The following is a 17490-nucleotide window of genomic DNA, read 5'->3' on the forward strand; positions in this document are numbered from 1 at the left end:
AATCCGGCTTGCCAGTGGTCAGCTAATGGGTGATGACCTGTCCCTCCTTACTGCAGGAGAGCTGTCACCTTATATCAGTGACCCAGCGCTGAAGCTATTCCAGTGTGCTGTTTGCAACAAATTCACCTCTGACAGCCTGGAGGCCCTAAGCGTGCATGTGAGCAGCGAGCGCTCCCTCCCAGAAGAGGAATGGAGGGCTGTAATTGGAGATATCTACCAGTGCAAGCTCTGTAACTACAACACTCAGCTCAAAGCCAACTTCCAGCTCCACTGCAAGACTGATAAACATATGCAGAAATATCAACTGGTGGCTCACATTAAAGAAGGGGGCAAAAGCAATGAGTGGAGGCTGAAGTGCATTGCCATTGGCAACCCTGTTCACCTAAAATGTAACGCCTGTGACTACTACACCAACAGCGTGGATAAATTACGCTTGCATACCACCAATCACAGGCACGAGGCAGCCCTGAAGCTCTACAAGGTAAGCAGTGTCATCCATTTCTCTTGGCGCGGAGTACAGGAGGGAATTAACTGTTTTGGAGCTTGGACCACAAATCTGCAAGTTAAGGAAAAAAGAGAGGAAAAAAAGAAATAGAAGGGCAAGAGCCACAGTTTCTGCTTCACATTGCTAAATGCAGAGCCTGTTGAAGTAGATGGAATCGGAAAATATATTTAAAGGATTTGCCATATGTCCCTTTTACATGTATCTCCGTGGGACTGATCACTCTACTGGTTGCCCTGAAATAAAATCACTTTTCTGAGTGTTTCCATATATAAAATAATACTCTTAAACCTCTTTTATTGATTGATCAAAAACAACAACATAGCAACACTCTCAGCTAAGTATTAATAGTTTCAGGGATCAGAGGACAAAAATAGCGCTGCCTTGTGAGTGCATCATCTTTTGTTTGGTGACAAACAAGGATGATCCAAACACTATGTTTGGTTTATGGGTTTTTTTTTTTTTCCCTGCAAGCTCCTGGTGGTATTGAGTAAAAACCACGCGCTCCCTTAGCATCAGTTGTCAGTATCCTACTTAACTCTGTTGTTATTTTGCATGACTTTTCCCAGCTAGTAAATTTTTAAGCCACTCAGTGGGTGTGGCACAGGTAAAAAATGTTCGTTGAATGGCAACTAGACTTTTAATATTACAGGGGAAAAAAAACTATACGGATGTAATGAACACGCGCAAGCGATGAACATCATTTGTTACGTACCCTGTCTTGATGTTTTCTGAACCCTAATTACTGGTTACTTTATTTTCTGCAGTTTGTTTACTGGATTGGCCTGATTGTCTTGGTTCATGTACAAATGTAACAGATTCATTTCTATGATGAATAACTTGGTAACTTATAAAAACTTCTTTTGTCCAGAGGATATTAAAATTCAGAAAATATTGCAAACCGTTAGTCATCTTAAGAAGCTCTAAATATGATTACAAAATCCATTTTGCAAGTGTTATCTCTTGATTTATACTAGAAATCAGTGATGACTATACTATCAGGAGTCCACCAGTGATTATAATACCTATGACTCTTCTAATGTTCTTTCCAACTATAAACAGACCACAAAAAGAGCAGATTGTGGCTATCTCGAGCAGGGGCAAGCGTTATTTATTTGGGTTGGCCTGCCACTATTTGTTTGGGCTGTTTCTTGAAGTTCAAATCCTGGATTGATGTACTGAGCGCAAAAACCTAAAGTAGTGGTGTGAGATTTTGTAACGTTGTTCCTGTAATATCGGCTCTCTGTGGATCAATAATGAAAGCATTAGATTTGGGTTATACCGTTTGAGGGGAGTACAGGCCCTGACGTAAGATGGAAAACTTCTAAGTTGGTGGTATTGAAAATGTAACATAATGGATGAATTGTATTATAATTCATAGCTTTTACAGCAACAGTTGACAGCCATTCAGTTGTCAACTTTTCTTCTGCTGATACCTGAACTATTAAAACTTTGAGAACACCTAGGAGAAAAAAAAGTAAACATTAAGTTTGTATAAATAATAGATCTCGACCCTGGGAGCTATGTAGAATATTCATGAACTGTGTTTGTATTCACACAGTTCCTCTAACACTTTAAATTAACATGTTGTGAATAGAAGATATAAATGTACAAATTTTTCCATTTTATTTTTCTCATGTGGGAGGCTAAAGAAAGGTAGAGCGTTCCTGTTTATTTTCTCAGGAAAGATTATTTAATCGAATTGTTTGATGATTATTTACACGTGTATGTGTGTATTAAGTCTATCCATTCATGCCATGAGTATGGATTGACTACCCTCACTGTCTGTAGAGCAGTTTGCTAGGTGTCAGGGTTACCCTTGAATTTCCTTTTCAGAGAGAGTTGGATGTTGTCTTTGAAAGTGTAACAACCAGATGAGATAGAACTTGCTTATAGAGAGGGCCTTAAAGCAGAGAGAGCTTTAGATCCCAGAGCCAAAGGCTATATGTACTCTTACCTTAAAAACGTTATGTCATATATAAATTGACTTTTCCCCCATCTTCTTTATTTGGTTATCTCTTAAATACCCAAGTGTCCTTGTGGTGTGGTGTCTAAAAATGGTCAACAAACAAATAAAAACACACTTTGAGCAAACTTACCTTGAATTAAAGGAAGATGGAGGAGATAAATATTGGAGCCATTGAAACTTGGTATTGGGCAATTGAACTATATTATTTTGCATTAGCCTTCAAGGAGCATTCATTCTTTCTAGAAGTCACTAGAAAAGTTCTTCCGGAGTAGCAGTGTGTTGAGGATGCTGTTTCTAAACTGATTTACAGGAACTGTGTGAGTCGGAACTGTGTGAGTCAGATCCAGAGGATTTTCAAGTGCAGTAATGAGGATATTAGCAAGCTTGGTCGGCTTGTGTCGGCAACATAAAATTGCTCCATAAGTAACATTAATTGCTTTTAAATGAGACCCTAACAAATTGGCCTAGGCCTGGAAAAAAATGATGGTTTGGAATATGGCGAAAATATTAAAATTAGACTTAAAATGGTGTCTGAGCTAATGACTAGATAATAATCGCCTATATAAAATTCATTTTCATTAGGAGTTTAATTTACATCATTTTGCATCGTGAATTATTCAGACTTCAAGGGAAAGTGACAAGTAGCAGTTAGAAGACAAATACAGAGCTGGGAGAAAACAACTCTTCTCCTCATTGACAGCATATTGATTCATAACACTCCAAACGTGGGGATCTGTCGGGGCAATTTGGATAGGCCACTTACCTCTTGCATGGTCAGCCTGAAGCAGTATTACCTCAAAGATGTGTGTGTCCTTATTCCAGTTTAAGGAGGTTAAAGGTTAAAGGTTAAGGGGTAGCTTAAAAGCATCATCTGCCTAGCTGCTTAACTCTAACCTGATCAATTTAATGAAAATCTGTTTTACAGATGTTGTTTTAATGGATTTGGCAGGATTTAGGCAGCTTTAACATTAGACGTATGCTAGTAAAAATTATTTCTTTATTTGACCAGAACAACACCTTTCCTTTCATGTTTAAGGTAGAAGGCTTGTGGGTTACGGTATTTTGGCAAAGAACCCAGGGGCAGAATGTGTTGATGATTTTTCCATATGGACTCAGAAAAAGAATACCTTTATGTCCATTGCTAACGATGACTGCAAAAACAAACAAAGCTGTGTTCATTTTTTGGCAGTATTCTTTACCTTAGGTTTTTTTTTTTTTTTTTTTTAAAGGAATTTTGTTATTGTTAAGAAAAGCTTACTCCTTTCTTCAGGCAAACTTCTCTGAAGCAGTAAGCACTATTAAATTTTGATCTTTTTTTCCTCTGGAAATTTTAACGATGAAGCAAAATTGGGCTAGGAAATTCAAACGATAAAATGAAACTGCAGGGCTTTCCTGGTGGCGCAGTGGTTGAGAGTCCGCCTGCCGATGCGGGGGACGCGGGTTCGTGCCCCGGTCCGGGAAGATCCCACATGCCGCGGAGCGTCTGGGCCCGTGAGCCATGGCCACTGAGCCTGTGCGTCCGGAGCCTGTGCTCCGCAACGGGAGAGGCCACAGCAGTGAGAGGCCCGCGTACTGCAAAAGAGTTAAAAAAAAAGAAATTGCAGATTGACCTTAATCTTCTCTTTTAATGTCTGAAAGTGTGTTTAAAGTGAGGTTAATAAGTACTGAATGCATAGATGGCTACAATCAGTGTTGCAAGGTAAAGTGTGTGTGTGTGTATGTGTGTGTGTGTGCATCTGTATATAACGCCAACACAGTGTTCTCAGCTAAGCACTTTATTAGATTTGATTATGTTTTCCCAATTTCAAGCCTTTGCATCCTTTACAAATTTCTGTCGATTGATATTCACATAATGAATCCTCAATAAATATTTGTAAGATGAATAATGGACTAATGCATGAACTGAGACGTATTAAAGAAACTTCTTTATTTCCAACCCTCATTAAAAAAAAAAAAATGCACTGCAATTTGGTCTACCCCTTAAATTGATCCCAATCCTTTTCTAAAGTGTCCAGTAAAAAGATGAATGAAAACCACTTAGCACTACACATTCCAAATGAGAAAGAACAAATAAGACTTTGGTAATATTTCAGATTTACAGTTTACCTTATTCTTGCCTTAGAATGACCGAGACTTTTCTGGTCAGCTGATTGGTCGACCACCATCCTGTGCAGGGCATGCAAATATGCTTTCCACACCTGTGCTTTAGCTGCTTTGATAATATTATATTGTACTTTTAAGTGAGGTGTTCACAGCTTCGCTGGTTCAAAGTCAAAAGCTTAATTATACTAGTTTTTTTTTTTTCTTCCTGCATCTGCTAGTTGTGAAGGAGAATCATCTGTCTGAATTCCATAATGCTGTTTTCATATTTGGATTTCAAATTGGCTGAGGGCAGTGAATGAATCTCTTGTCTCCATGGTGAGCAAAGGACGACACATGGGACTTAGTCCTAGGTAACTTTTAGTGTAACATTCCCCCAAGGAACATTTTTGGAGTTTTCTCATTATCCATGTTATGGATGAAAGAATCCGGGTTAAGAACTAAAATCAAGGTGCCGGGGAGGGTCACAGAAGAGAATGCAAAAACCACGCTGGGCAAAGTATGTGGCAAGGAAGTAAAAAATGGAATAATTAGCTTCACCTGCCTTTTCTGCTTTTTCTTTTTTTTTTTTTTAACTGGTAGGAAATAATAACCCAATCAGTTTGGAATTAACAAAGAATTACAAGCATTTTCTTTTCAATAAGCCTGAGCCCAACTTTGCAATTTAAAATCAAATATACCCAATATGTACCATTTCAATTATTGAACTGTCATTGTCCCAGTGTGATGGTAAAAGAGGTTAGGAGATTGTGTGGTACCCATATGCATAAAAGTCATTGCACAAAAGGAAACTGGAATATGTGTGTGTATCTAAAAAACCCAAACAGGTTTTTCTTAATCTGATTCTAGTCATTTGTTTAGATGAAGAAAGCTGTTTTCAGAGATAAACAAAAGTTTTTCTTTTCTGTTGCTAAACATTAACGTGAATATGGAAAATTTTGCACTTTTTGTGTCAGTTTCAGATTTCTGTTCCTTTCAAGGTTGAAATGCAGTGTGAAATTTAATTTCAGTTGCAGGATTTATTTTTTAAAAAGTAATCACAACTCAAATTATTCTGTTGTATTCTCATATAAAAAGACAAGGCAGTGGTTGAAAAAACAAGTTTCTGTGGTAGAAAAATACATGCTTGCCTAATACTTATAACTAATAAATATACACATCAAATAGAGGTCAGCTGGTTAGCTAATAGCAACTAATAAATCACTAATGTTTTCAGATCACAATGTAATTGGCCAGCCCTACTACTATGTCTACTTCTGTTTTTAAGCTTGACATTTACTGAAGCACAGCCATGTGTTGGAACACGGCTACTCCAGCACAAATATGGGCATTCTCACTATATTCACATGGCAAGAAATATATACTACATTATGAGCTGAGAACCCTCTTTGTATTCCACTAGGAAGAAATGACCAAAAACGTCTGTCTATCCAGATACATAATAGATAGATAGATATACACATATATATAGATATATTTTGATACATACCAATCCCTAGAAGGATTACTTTAGACCAGGTATTAACAACATATTACATCCATGTCGGGATATATAAAATGTTTTTTTTTTTTTTTTTTTTTAGATGTTGGGGGTAGGAGTTTCTTAATTAATTAACTTATTTTTGCTGTGTTGGGTCTTCGTTTCTGTGCGAGGGCTTTCTCCAGTTGTGGCAAGCGGGGGCCACTCTTCATCGCGGTGCGCGGGCCTCTCACTATCGCGGCCTCTCTTGTTGCAGAGCACAGGCTCCAGATGCGCAGGCTCAGTAGTTGTGGCTCACGGGCTTTGTTGCTCCGCGGCATGTGGGATCCTCCCAGACCAGGGCTCGAACCCGTGTCCCCTGCATTAGCAGGCCGATTCTCAACCACTGCGCCACCAGGGAAGCCCCTAAAATGATTTTTGAATGTGTGAAATTGTTAACAAATCCAGACGAAGTTTAAAGAAAGCAAAGCGTGTCATTGGAATCCTCCTATTTTATTTCTGACACATCTTTCCTTAACTAGTGCTACCATCTCCCCACACATCAGGCACACACCAGTATCCTCTTCTCTTTTGCTGAAATCCTTACTGTTTTCTCATCTAGAGCTTCTCTTCATGGAAGTACACCATGTTGCGAGATTACCCACCTAATTCCCCAACGAAAACGAGCATTCCTTTCATTAAGGAGGAAAGAAGCCTTTTTCATAGAAGCAAAGTAGTGCATCCAAAAGTGTAAATGACTTTCAGGTCTTTCCCAAGGTGCATTTGGTTTTAAAGGAACCGCTTGACCTGGATGAGTTCCTAATGTGTGAGGGGGGACAGTGGTTACATCAGGGATGGGGTTGTGATAGAGCGGTGCCCCACCCTAAGAGCTTCCTGCATTTCCCTTCTACCGGATACACACATGCACACACACACACACACACACACACATCACACCCAACCCTCCACTTTAGAGAAGCAGTAAAAACTCTGGCACTGCCATTCACTTCACTTCAGGACCATGTCAACTCAGACTTTGGGATTTATGTTACTGTTTTTGTATAACTTGTGCTCATTCTGTCTCATGTGAAGTGTAGGTATGGTTTAACCCAGATTAGTAAATCCCAACCTGAGGTCATTTAGGGAATGCAGACAAAGGTGTTATATCTCATAATGAACGTGCTCTCCCTGTCTGTTTCTTTGGCTTCCACGTAATCATCTCTGTCAGTGGAGCTCGTTTAAAATCACTGAAATATTCAGATGAGTCCCAGGATGCCACGCGGTAAGGCGGCCAGAGTCATATGCTAAGCAGGCCTCGCGCTGCCGAGAGGGTCTTGGCCCAGGGTGGAGTGTGGAGGAGTTGGCATGTGCATAATGACCATGGTTCTGCTTCCAGAACATCTGGCCGGCCTGAGTTCTACTGGAAATGCTTTACCAAGTTTGCTTGGAGTCTGAGCCTCTGCTTAGGCTGAGTTCAATTAGACGTGGAGATTTTTTCATTATTCAGATAATTCAAGCCTTCAAAGGCACTTTTTTCCCCCAAATTATCAGTGTATTGCAGGAGAGCTTATGCTGATATGATTATTCAAAAGAAGAACAACGATAGAGGCACAGCCCCCAAGAACCCGTTAGGAAACGTCTTCACAGATTCTGTAACCTAGGAGGAGTATGGTGATTGATGTTCTGTTTGAACATGCCAAATGACATGCCCAAATGACATCCAAATGAATGCCCAAATGACATCCCAAGTTCTACTTCTAATAAATACAGAAACTTTCATTAAGCACCTCCTTTGGGCCAGATTTTTAAATGTCTCTGTTTATGGAGGTTGTGTCCCATTAATGAGGAAGGATACAAACCTTCTTCTCTAAGGTGATGCTTCCTAACTCACTCTGTTCTTCCAATGTGGCAGGGACATGAATCAAATTAAGGGTTGAATCCATATACTAGCCCTTGAAAGCTTCCATGCTTTTTTTTCAACAATGGCTGGTCAAAAAGCTGAGTGTGACTGCTTTCTTGGGTCATCAGTAGATGTAGAACAATGTCACTTGTATGTCTTGGCTGACTCATGGCTCTCTTGCAGTGTACAACTTTGTTAGTCAGTTTCAGAGAAAGGTTATGGTGGGAATTACAGAGCAGGATAGAGGTTTTCTATTTCTTGGAATATTTATGTTGTTCTTTAAACATGAGGATGGTGCCACTGATGCATTGCCTAGAAAATGAAGAAGAGAACCACTTACTAAAGAATACAAACTGTGTCAGATTATAACTTCAGTCAATTCCCTTGTAGAACCAGGATGCTACTTTAGTTTGAGTCTTGGAGGATCTTTCTAACTTCAGTCTGCAGTACTGTCGAGAATTCTGCTTAAAGGTAAATTATTGTAATGACAGTTCTGTATTATCACAAATAACACTTACATGTGGCAACATTTCATTTCACTCGGTTTTATAATATTTTATTAACACTCTAGGTTTCCTAACGGAAAAGTACTTTTGCAGCTTTGACTATAATACATACATATATTAAATATGTATATATAAATATAAATGTGTATTGAGACCATACTCTCAATACTTTATTGATACAGATTTTCCTAAATACTTTCTTTCATTGGAAATATTAGGAAGCATAGAATATACACTCCTCTCTCCTTGTTGCTTAAGGGATAAATGTTAGGGTTATATTTTCCGCTTACTCAATTTTTAGGGAGTAGTGTGGAGGACGGTTAAGCTTGAAGAATTCTTTGTCCCTGGATATCTGCTGATAAAAATTAGTGGAATGCAGTGCTGAGGATGTAAAGAAATGAGCTATTGATAAGTCCAACTGTATTGCTTAATTCGAGTTTGGGAGGAAAGCTTTACAAGTTTCACATACTGATTTTCAGTCCATGATTATGTGTCTTGTGTCAAGAAGAGCCTCATTTATAGATAGAGTTGGTAATTGACTGTCTATGTATGATTTACAAGCTATTGGAAAGAATCTCACCAAAAATATCCCTTCTTCTGATGCCAGTCTGTTGTCAGTGAAACTGTATGGATACTTGACTTATCCATTTATCACCTCTTAAAATGGCACAACTTTTTGAACAACAATTGTAAGTTAAAGCATTTTATGTGCATTATCTCATTTACTTTTCCCAACAGTTATAGGTTGTTTTTCCCATTTTGACATATGAGGAAACTGAGATTCAGAGCAAAACTCCTTGTTCAAGTCCTCACAGATAGTAAGAGCATGTGCTGGGGTTCTCACTCTGGTCTCTTTTCAACCCAAGCCTTCACCTACAGTATGAGGCTTTGCTAATGAAAACGTTTTGCTGTAATACTTGAGAACAGGAAGAACAGGGAGTCTGAAAGGAAGAGAAGGGCTGGGGGCCTCAGAGGCAAACAACCGTTTTGTCCAGGGTTAGTTATTTTGGAGCCCACCTTTATTCCTTCAAGTTACAGATTCCCTTAAAGACACTGCAGATGCAATGTAATGTAAGAGCTGGCTGGTAGGGTTTGCACCCACGATTGCAGTCAACTGGCGTGATGAACTTACACCTCTTTCGGGCATCTCCAAGCCCAAAGGATGGACTGCTGGTTCAAACTGTTACCTGACTCTTTCCTATCACAACAGAATTCTTTCCCTTTAAAGAAATGTTCCTTTTGCTGGCATTTTGGGGTGTTTGGTATATTAAATAGTAAAGGACTCATAGAATATTTATCACTTCGAGTGCCTGCGCTCTCAGTGTTTGCAAGTTAAGCACCTTTGGAAGCTGCCTTAATTCATTCAGGTCACCAGGGTACTTCAGCAGTAATGTACTAAATGGTACCCTGCTGACCTGAAAGATGGAATGTGCCTCCCTAAGCATTTAACTTCCTACACAGCAACAAGTAAAGCACAGTCTACTCTCTGCCCAGGACATGAGTCTCCTCTTCCCTCTTCCTGACGTTCTTATAACTACTGGAGGAAGTCCTATTCATTTACTACGTAACTAGCATTTTTAAAAATAATCTTGTTTTGAATTATTATTATTATTATTTTTTTTCGGTGCGCGGGCCTCTCACTGTTGTGGCCTTTCCCGTTGCGGAGCACAGGCTTCGGACGCGCAGGCTCAGCGGCCATGGCTCACGGGCCCAGCTGCTCCGTGGCATGTGGGATCTTCCCAGACCGGGGCATGAACCCGTGTCCCCTACATCGGCAGGCGGACTCTCAACCACTGCGCCACCAGGGAAGCCCTATTATATTTTTAACTTGTATCTTTTACTTCTGACTTTGATTCATTTTGTTCCAAGCTTCCAGGAATTTTCTTCCCACCGTAGGTTTCTAATGCACTCCCTTCCTCTCTCTCCTCCTCGAAATTTTGCTAATGATTCCAAGGAACCGACCCATGTCTTTTTAGAACTATTGACGTGGACTTCCCTTAGAGATGCTTGCGGAAAGCTTGGCTTCCTGAATCTGGCTACCGATCCTGCAAAAAATTCTCAGTCATTGACACCGCGGCAGTTGACCGTACTCATTAATGAAATATTCTTTTAATGGAAAGGAAGAATAGTCTTAGTTTTGAAGTGACCGAACTGTTAGGAGAGAAGCTCCCAATACCAAAGCTGGTGTGTTAAAGGATGCAAGGACATTTGGATAATTATGATGGGCAGTATCTTTTAAAGGCTTTAAATATTTCTAGCTATTTATTTGGCAGACCTGAAAATAACACTAGCCTATGTCCTTAGAGCCTGAAGTCATTCATTGTTCAGTTGTGGGAAATCAGGTAGCAAGTCTGATTGCCATCACCTCTGGAAGAGTGTCAGTTTACAAAGCATCTCTTTTAAACTCAATATATATTCAGCACTTACCCCTAAGTAATGGGGCAGGTGACTTAGAATGATTCCCCAATTGACACCAAATAAATAGTGTTGTTTTTTAAAATAAGATTAACATGCTAAAATGGAAAATATGTAAACAGCAGAATATACCTTTCAGAATTTATTTCATTTGGTGAATTGATATTACACAAACTTTGGAAGGGAGAAAACGCTCTCCTACTTACTATGAGATACTATCACTGTTTTTTTTTTTTTTTTTTTTTTTTTTTTCTTTTTGCGGTATGCGGGCCTCTCACTGTTGTGGCCTCTCCCGTCGCGGAGCACAGGCTCTGGACGCGCAGGCCCAGCGGCCATGGCTCACGGGCCCAGCCGCTCCGCGGCATATGGGATCTTCCCGGACCGGGGCATGAACCCGTATCCCCTGCATCGGCAGGCGGACTCTCAACCACTGCGCCACCAGGGAGGCCCCCTATCACTGTTTTTTAAACAGAGGCCCCTCAATGTCTTTTGAGAAAGAATTTGACTAAAAGCAAGTTCTGGTTTAATTTATTTGTTTTGGTTTATTATAATTTTTATTAGCAAATTAAGTAATTTTAAAAAGCCTATTTGGATGGAACCATCGTACCAAGTTTTTCCATCATGGGTATTTCCTGAGAAGATACTCCCAGGCTCATAACCAAATTCCTTAAAAATAGATCCAAAGAGAATTCATAAGTAACTTTTTTTTCCCAGAGAAATAGAGTCTTTGGCTCTGTTAATTTCTTAAATATTAGAAAAACTAAGATGGGTTTTATGAAGAATTCTTTAGTTTTTAGAGTATTCATTCTTAACATGGCAATAGAATTACCATCTTTAAGTCAAAAATGCAAAAATTTCCTATTGCTTAATTGTGTCGACATTTACTTAGATGTATGTTTCAAAATAGACTCTCAGGTATAATATTTACTTATAAGTTCCTGTAGCATGTACTAGGTCATTTTATTTCTTCCTGTAGAACTGTGGCTACCCCTTTAAAAGTAATGGCTTCATAACTTATTGGAAAAGCACTGATACAGAAGTACATCGAAATTGATTTTTTTTTAAAGTCTGTGCACACTTTTCTAAAAAGTGAACCATTTAATTCTTTATCAGTGGGTATAGAAGAATGTGGATACATTCAGTTCTCACGTGTTTGGTGATTATAAAGTCAAAATGCCAGTACTCCAGTGATGTTTTCAGTATGTATCCAAGGAGACCTACCTATACCTATTTTGCTCAAACCCTGAAACAAATTGCATGCTCATGCATGTGTGTGTGTGTGTGTCTGTGTGTATGTGAGAGAGAGAAATGAGTGAGAATACAGTATACAAAGACTTATTTTAAAAATTTGTTGAAGATTATGAGTTAATAATTAATGCCTACTTATTTTGTTTTAAAGTAGAACTCAGAAATTTCTTCCTGCAAATTGTAACTGTTCTCAGTCCCTAGAGGTAATAAACCTTTGACGATGTTGTGCAAGACTCGTCCACAAGCCCTGAAATCAGTTCTGTATGTACACATAACTAATCAAAGGTTCAGAGAACAGGTTATGATTTGGTAAAAGTGATGGGTGTTCCAGAAAGTAAATGGCCTCACCAACTGGGGCGGCACATTTAGCCTTTTTTCACCTTATAGAAGGCAGGTCCTATTCCCACCATTGGAGCAGGTATGTTTTTACAAAGGCTTGAGCACTAAGTCCTTTGAAAAGTTATCTTTTAAAGCAAAGAGTTTCTCAAATTAATACCTATCTAATTAGTACTCTACTCTTTTCTTTGCCTTAAAGTCACAACAGATACAAGACACTTAGACTCAAAAGTATCCTTGAAATTCAGGGACTTAGGTAATCAGAAGAAATATCTTCTTAAATTGACCAACTGTCAATGTCCATGGGGGAAAATGATGAAATAAGACAGCAATCTCAATAATTAAGCATGAAATTATTGAGGAAAATGTGAGTAAATGTCTCAAGAAATCAGTTCTAAAATAGAAAAGGGAGGAACTAAAAGAACTAAAGTACAAAACCTACCATGTGGGCAGTGCAGTGAAAGTTGAGGCCATTGTATTCTGGTTTCTTGCTGCTTTTTTTTTTAATCTGCAACAGCTTTGTTGAGATATAATTCATGTACCATGAAATTCACCCATTTAAAGCATCTAATTAAATGTTTTTTAGAATAGTCACAGAATTATGCAATCATCACCACAATTGATTTCAGAACATTTTCAACACTCCAAAAAGAAATCCTGTGCCATTTATCCCTCCCCCCTCAATAATCCCAACCTCCCCTTTCCTGGTTCTAGGAAGATACTAATTGCCTTCTGTCTATATAGACTTGTTTATTCTCAACATTTCATATAAATGGAATCATACTATGTATGGTCCTTTGTGACTGGTTTCTTTCACTGAGCATGTTTTCAAGATTCATCCATGTTGTAGCATGAATCAGTACTTCATACTTTTTTATTATGGAATTTCCATTGCATGGATAAACTACATTTATTTATCTTCTCATCAGTTGATGGGCATTTGAGTTGTTTCCACTTTTTGGCTATTATGAATAATGGTGCTAAGGACATTTGTGGATAGGTTTATGTGTGGACATGTGTTTTCATTCTCTTAGGTTTATACCTAGAAGTGGAATTCCCAAAAGAGCAATCACTGATATTAACTGGACTCAGTACTGCTGATCACTTCTTATTTATACCTGAGCAGCTTCTTTTCCCTTTCCCTTTAAAAAAATATTACACATGTTTATCACTCTTCTGATGCTCTTTATTCATCTTCTGCTCCATGGCCAACAAGTGCAGTGAGAAAAATTTGAACATTTATTGAGCACTTACTAGGTGGCAGGTAATCTTCTAAGTTCTTTAAATATATTAACTCATTTCATTCTAACTGCAAACCTATTAAGTAGGCATTATTATTATACCCATTTTGAAGATGAAGAAACTAAGGTGATGAAAGCTTAATTAATTTATCCAAGGTCACATAGCTGGTAACAGTGCCAGCTGAGTCAGGATTTATACTTGGATTGACTGGTTCCAGCACCCACCATCTTAAAGAGGACACTTTGTCCCAGTGAAGATACATTGAGAAAGATGTCTGGAAAGGAAGGCCTTATTTGTGGCATGTAAGAGTATAATTGTAATAGCTGATCTTTGGGAAGGACATCCTCTGAGAGGGAAAGAAAAGAAGTAATGATGAGATGGATAGAGATTTAGAGACTTTGGGAGGGGGGAGTGGGACTGCCAAATTAGAAAAATCACTGATAACATTACATAGTTTTTAGTTCTTTTTTATGTCAGAATGTAAACCATTATTTGGTTTATACAATGTTCTTTGAAAAACGTTGATGAACTGAATTCTCCATATCGAATGAAAAATTGGTATATTTTATGATAATTACTGAAACACATTTTGTTAGATTGGTGTGTTAGTAACACAAGAGCTTGTTTGTCCTCATTTCACTGTGCTAGTGAATAAAACAGACACAGAGGGTATATGAAGCAGTTCCTGTCCTCAAGAAACTCTGCAGGTTTTCGAAGAGACTATACAATGCGTTTTATCTGCGCTTTATTTTCCCTTGTGAATTATCCGTAACAGCTTTTCTGAATTCCAGAAGTTTGTAGGGACATTTTTAGTCCTCTATATAACACATTTAAAAAATGTTTACTCCTTTGTGTCATCCAGAAAGTTAATATTTAGATTTCCTGCGGTATTTATGGAAGAAATTAGATTCCTGCCTTGCAGAACTTTGATAAAGTGGCTGTTTGTTTCCACACAAGATGTCCCATTGTTAAAAAATAATGCGCAAAATAATGCACAGTAACAGTATCATTTAAATTTTCTCTCCCTCTTGCCTCCCACTCCCCACCCATGTGATGCTTTGTGAGTATGATTTTTATGTTTTCAGGGTAGTAAAGATGTGGATAAAGTGAAATATTACTCGGTGCTTTTTTTTTTTTTTTTTTTTTTGTCAACTAGAAGGATTCTTTTTCTTTTTTTAGATGAAAAAACAAAAATAGACGTTTCTAATAGCTAATCTAATTAATCAGTGGTAAATGGTCTTGATATTTTATCTGCAGATATTTCAGGAATCATCCTATTTTATTCAAACACTTACAAATGACCTTGACGTTTTCAGTTTCCAGAGACCTCCTGCTTACATGGGTAGGGTAAGGTCAGGGCTTGGGCTGCCAGTGTTCCTACTGTTAGAACTTAACATTGCATAATTTCTCCTTTCTGTTTTACTCTGAAAAAAGTTTTTAAGGAAACTTTATGCAAGGAAATATGATAAGCTCTCATATTGTCTCAGGCTAAAAGATTCCCTAGAGCTGCTTTCTTGAGTCTGAAACATAGTGAGACTGAAAGATTGGATGACTATTTCGGCACTTACATCCAGGAACACAGATGAGCTTAATAAGCCTTGTCAAGGTGGGTATCACTTTTGATGCCCTCTCATTATTAGTATATTGGGGGTGGGGTGCGGTGGGAGAGTGTGGGGTGATGTCTCAGAGAAAGGCAGTGGAAGATATGCCCATCCATCTGCCTGCAGCCCTCTGTAGCTCAAGAGAAGTTTAAAAGAGTTAGGCATTTTCTGTCTTGAAGCATCCAGCTGACTTTCTCACTCTTTATATGGTTTTTGGCAAGCATTTCTGTGCCTTAGTTAATATATAAGTAAATGGAGAAAAAAAACACTCCAGTGAGTTCTAGAGATCTTAATTAAGGTACAGAAATAGCTTTGAAAACGCATTCTGAGATGAAAGCTTTTCTTATATGTGGAAAATATTACTCGTGTCTTGTCAGCACATCTACTAAATTGGCATTGCTTTTTGTATTTGGAGATAACTTCTGCTTTTCTTATTATTGGTAAGACACTTCCCTTTTTAATTTCTGTGAGTGTACTTGGTTACGCTACTATATCTAGGACTTGTCTGTCATTTCCTGAAAAGCCATTCTTAACTTTCTTTCTCCAACTGGCCTTCAATTGAAACTCGCTCCGAAGAGGAATGTAGCTATATTATACTCATCAATTTAAATATGGGTAAATATAGCTCAGAGAAAGTAACTATTTGTGTATCCTTTTATGTGCTTTAAATTCAATATCCATTCTTTCGTAGAAGTTTGCCCGCAGAAAAGGAACTGTGTATGACACTTTTAAATACCACTTTTGAAATCTGCCAAGTGTGAATTTGCAAATATGTAGTAGTAAGTGGAGCTCACACAGCTGAAAAATGAATGTTTAAAGCTTCTGTGTCTGGCATTAATTTGCTTCTGCCTTTTGGCTGCTGCCACAATTTTTTCATCTGTAAAATGGGTACTGAGTTACCATTATGATTAGAAAGTCAGCATTAACTTAACGGTCGCTGAGATCTGGTCTACACGTAATCACATCTGTCATTCTTAGAGCTGAATTTATTCTGAGCTTTAACAAGTATTTCATCTTAAATTGCTGAGGTAGTTGCACGTATTTATAAGGTTTCAGATTTTCCATTGTTTTGTTTAATCTTCAGGTATATGTTTATGTATTTTTCTTGTAAACAGGAAGCAGGGTAATCATTGTATATAGAGAAATAACTAAACCACCTCTCTGAATCCCCTCTTCTTTATTTACTTATTTAACTAATCATGTCACTTAATCTTTTGAGAGCCCATTCTGTCGGCCCCTGTGCTGGGGAATGAGGATATGGCATCAAACAAAACAGATACAGGCCTTGCTCTGGTAGAGCTTACAGTTTAGTGGAGGAGACAAGCATTAAACACAGAATCACATATAAGGCAAAGAAACAATTATTTACCTTTGTGAACAAATAATATAAATAGTTGTTTTTGATCTGGCACGTTTATTTGTGTCATTAGTGGATAGGTATTTGTGTAAATCAACCTCTTCCTCTACTCTTGAAAGAAAGTGAAGAATTTGAATAAGAGCCTGTATTGAGGTATTTAGAAACGTAGCCGGGGCTGAACTGAATCGACTTCGCTAGATATCGGCTGTCCTGTAGAAAAAGGCATTTATTTACCAGTGAGATTTGATCAGAGTGCAAGCACATTTGAACTTGTTGGGGGGGTTAGTCAGGAAACGTTTTTGTGAAAAGACATTTTGGAAACGGCTGCATATCCAGTTGACGGATTTGTGCAGAACGTGTGTGGAAGGCTGAATGAACTAAAGGTGAACATGAGATTCCCTGTAGGGACTTTCAAAACATACTGATGCCAAGGCCACCACCTCTGGGGGGGGGGCGGTGCAACCCGGAATCTCTTCATTTAAATGGATGATCCTGATCATCAGTCGGATTTGAGGATCACTGGACTAGTGGGCTGTGAAAGTCACCGTCGATCTGAAGACTCCTGAAACGGTGGTGACCGTGGAGGGTGTACTGAGCTGGGCTGCATTAGCATCTGTACCTCCTTGTTCAGAAGAGGAAGCCGTGTCTTCCTCTGTCCCTTGTGTTCTCTCCATTCACGGACTAAGACTTTGCTAGAGTCTGTCAGTCCTGCATACTCTGTCTGAGGAAGTCGTGGAAGGCATAGCCCTCTGTCTTGCTCCTAGTTTTGCCCCTAAGGACAAAAGTGTGACCTGTTTTGATATACAAAAAAAAAAAAAAAAAAAAATGTCATTTCAGTAGGAAAAATGGCAAACC

The 17490-nt window shown here is 38.5% G+C and overlaps 1 protein-coding gene across 5 annotated transcripts in view; it reads left to right on the top strand.

Moving 5' to 3' along the window:
• ZFHX4 (zinc finger homeobox 4) overlaps positions 1-17490 on the top strand; it is a 179984-nt gene that overhangs the window by 26253 nt on the left and 136241 nt on the right. For 4 of the 5 annotated variants that reach the window (XM_081214310.1, XM_081214313.1, XM_081214309.1 and 1 more), the window contains exon 3: positions 1-481. This exon is cut by the window's left edge and continues 22 nt beyond it. In XM_081214310.1, the coding sequence (XP_081070436.1) occupies positions 1-481 (481 nt within the window). The remainder of the gene's footprint in view (positions 482-17490) is intronic. The other variant, XM_081214312.1, reaches the window with a different exon arrangement.

Source organism: Mesoplodon bidens (assembly GCF_964165515.1).
Source record: "Mesoplodon bidens genome assembly, chromosome: 16".
In the NCBI taxonomy this organism is placed as follows: Eukaryota; Metazoa; Chordata; class Mammalia; order Artiodactyla; family Ziphiidae; genus Mesoplodon; species Mesoplodon bidens.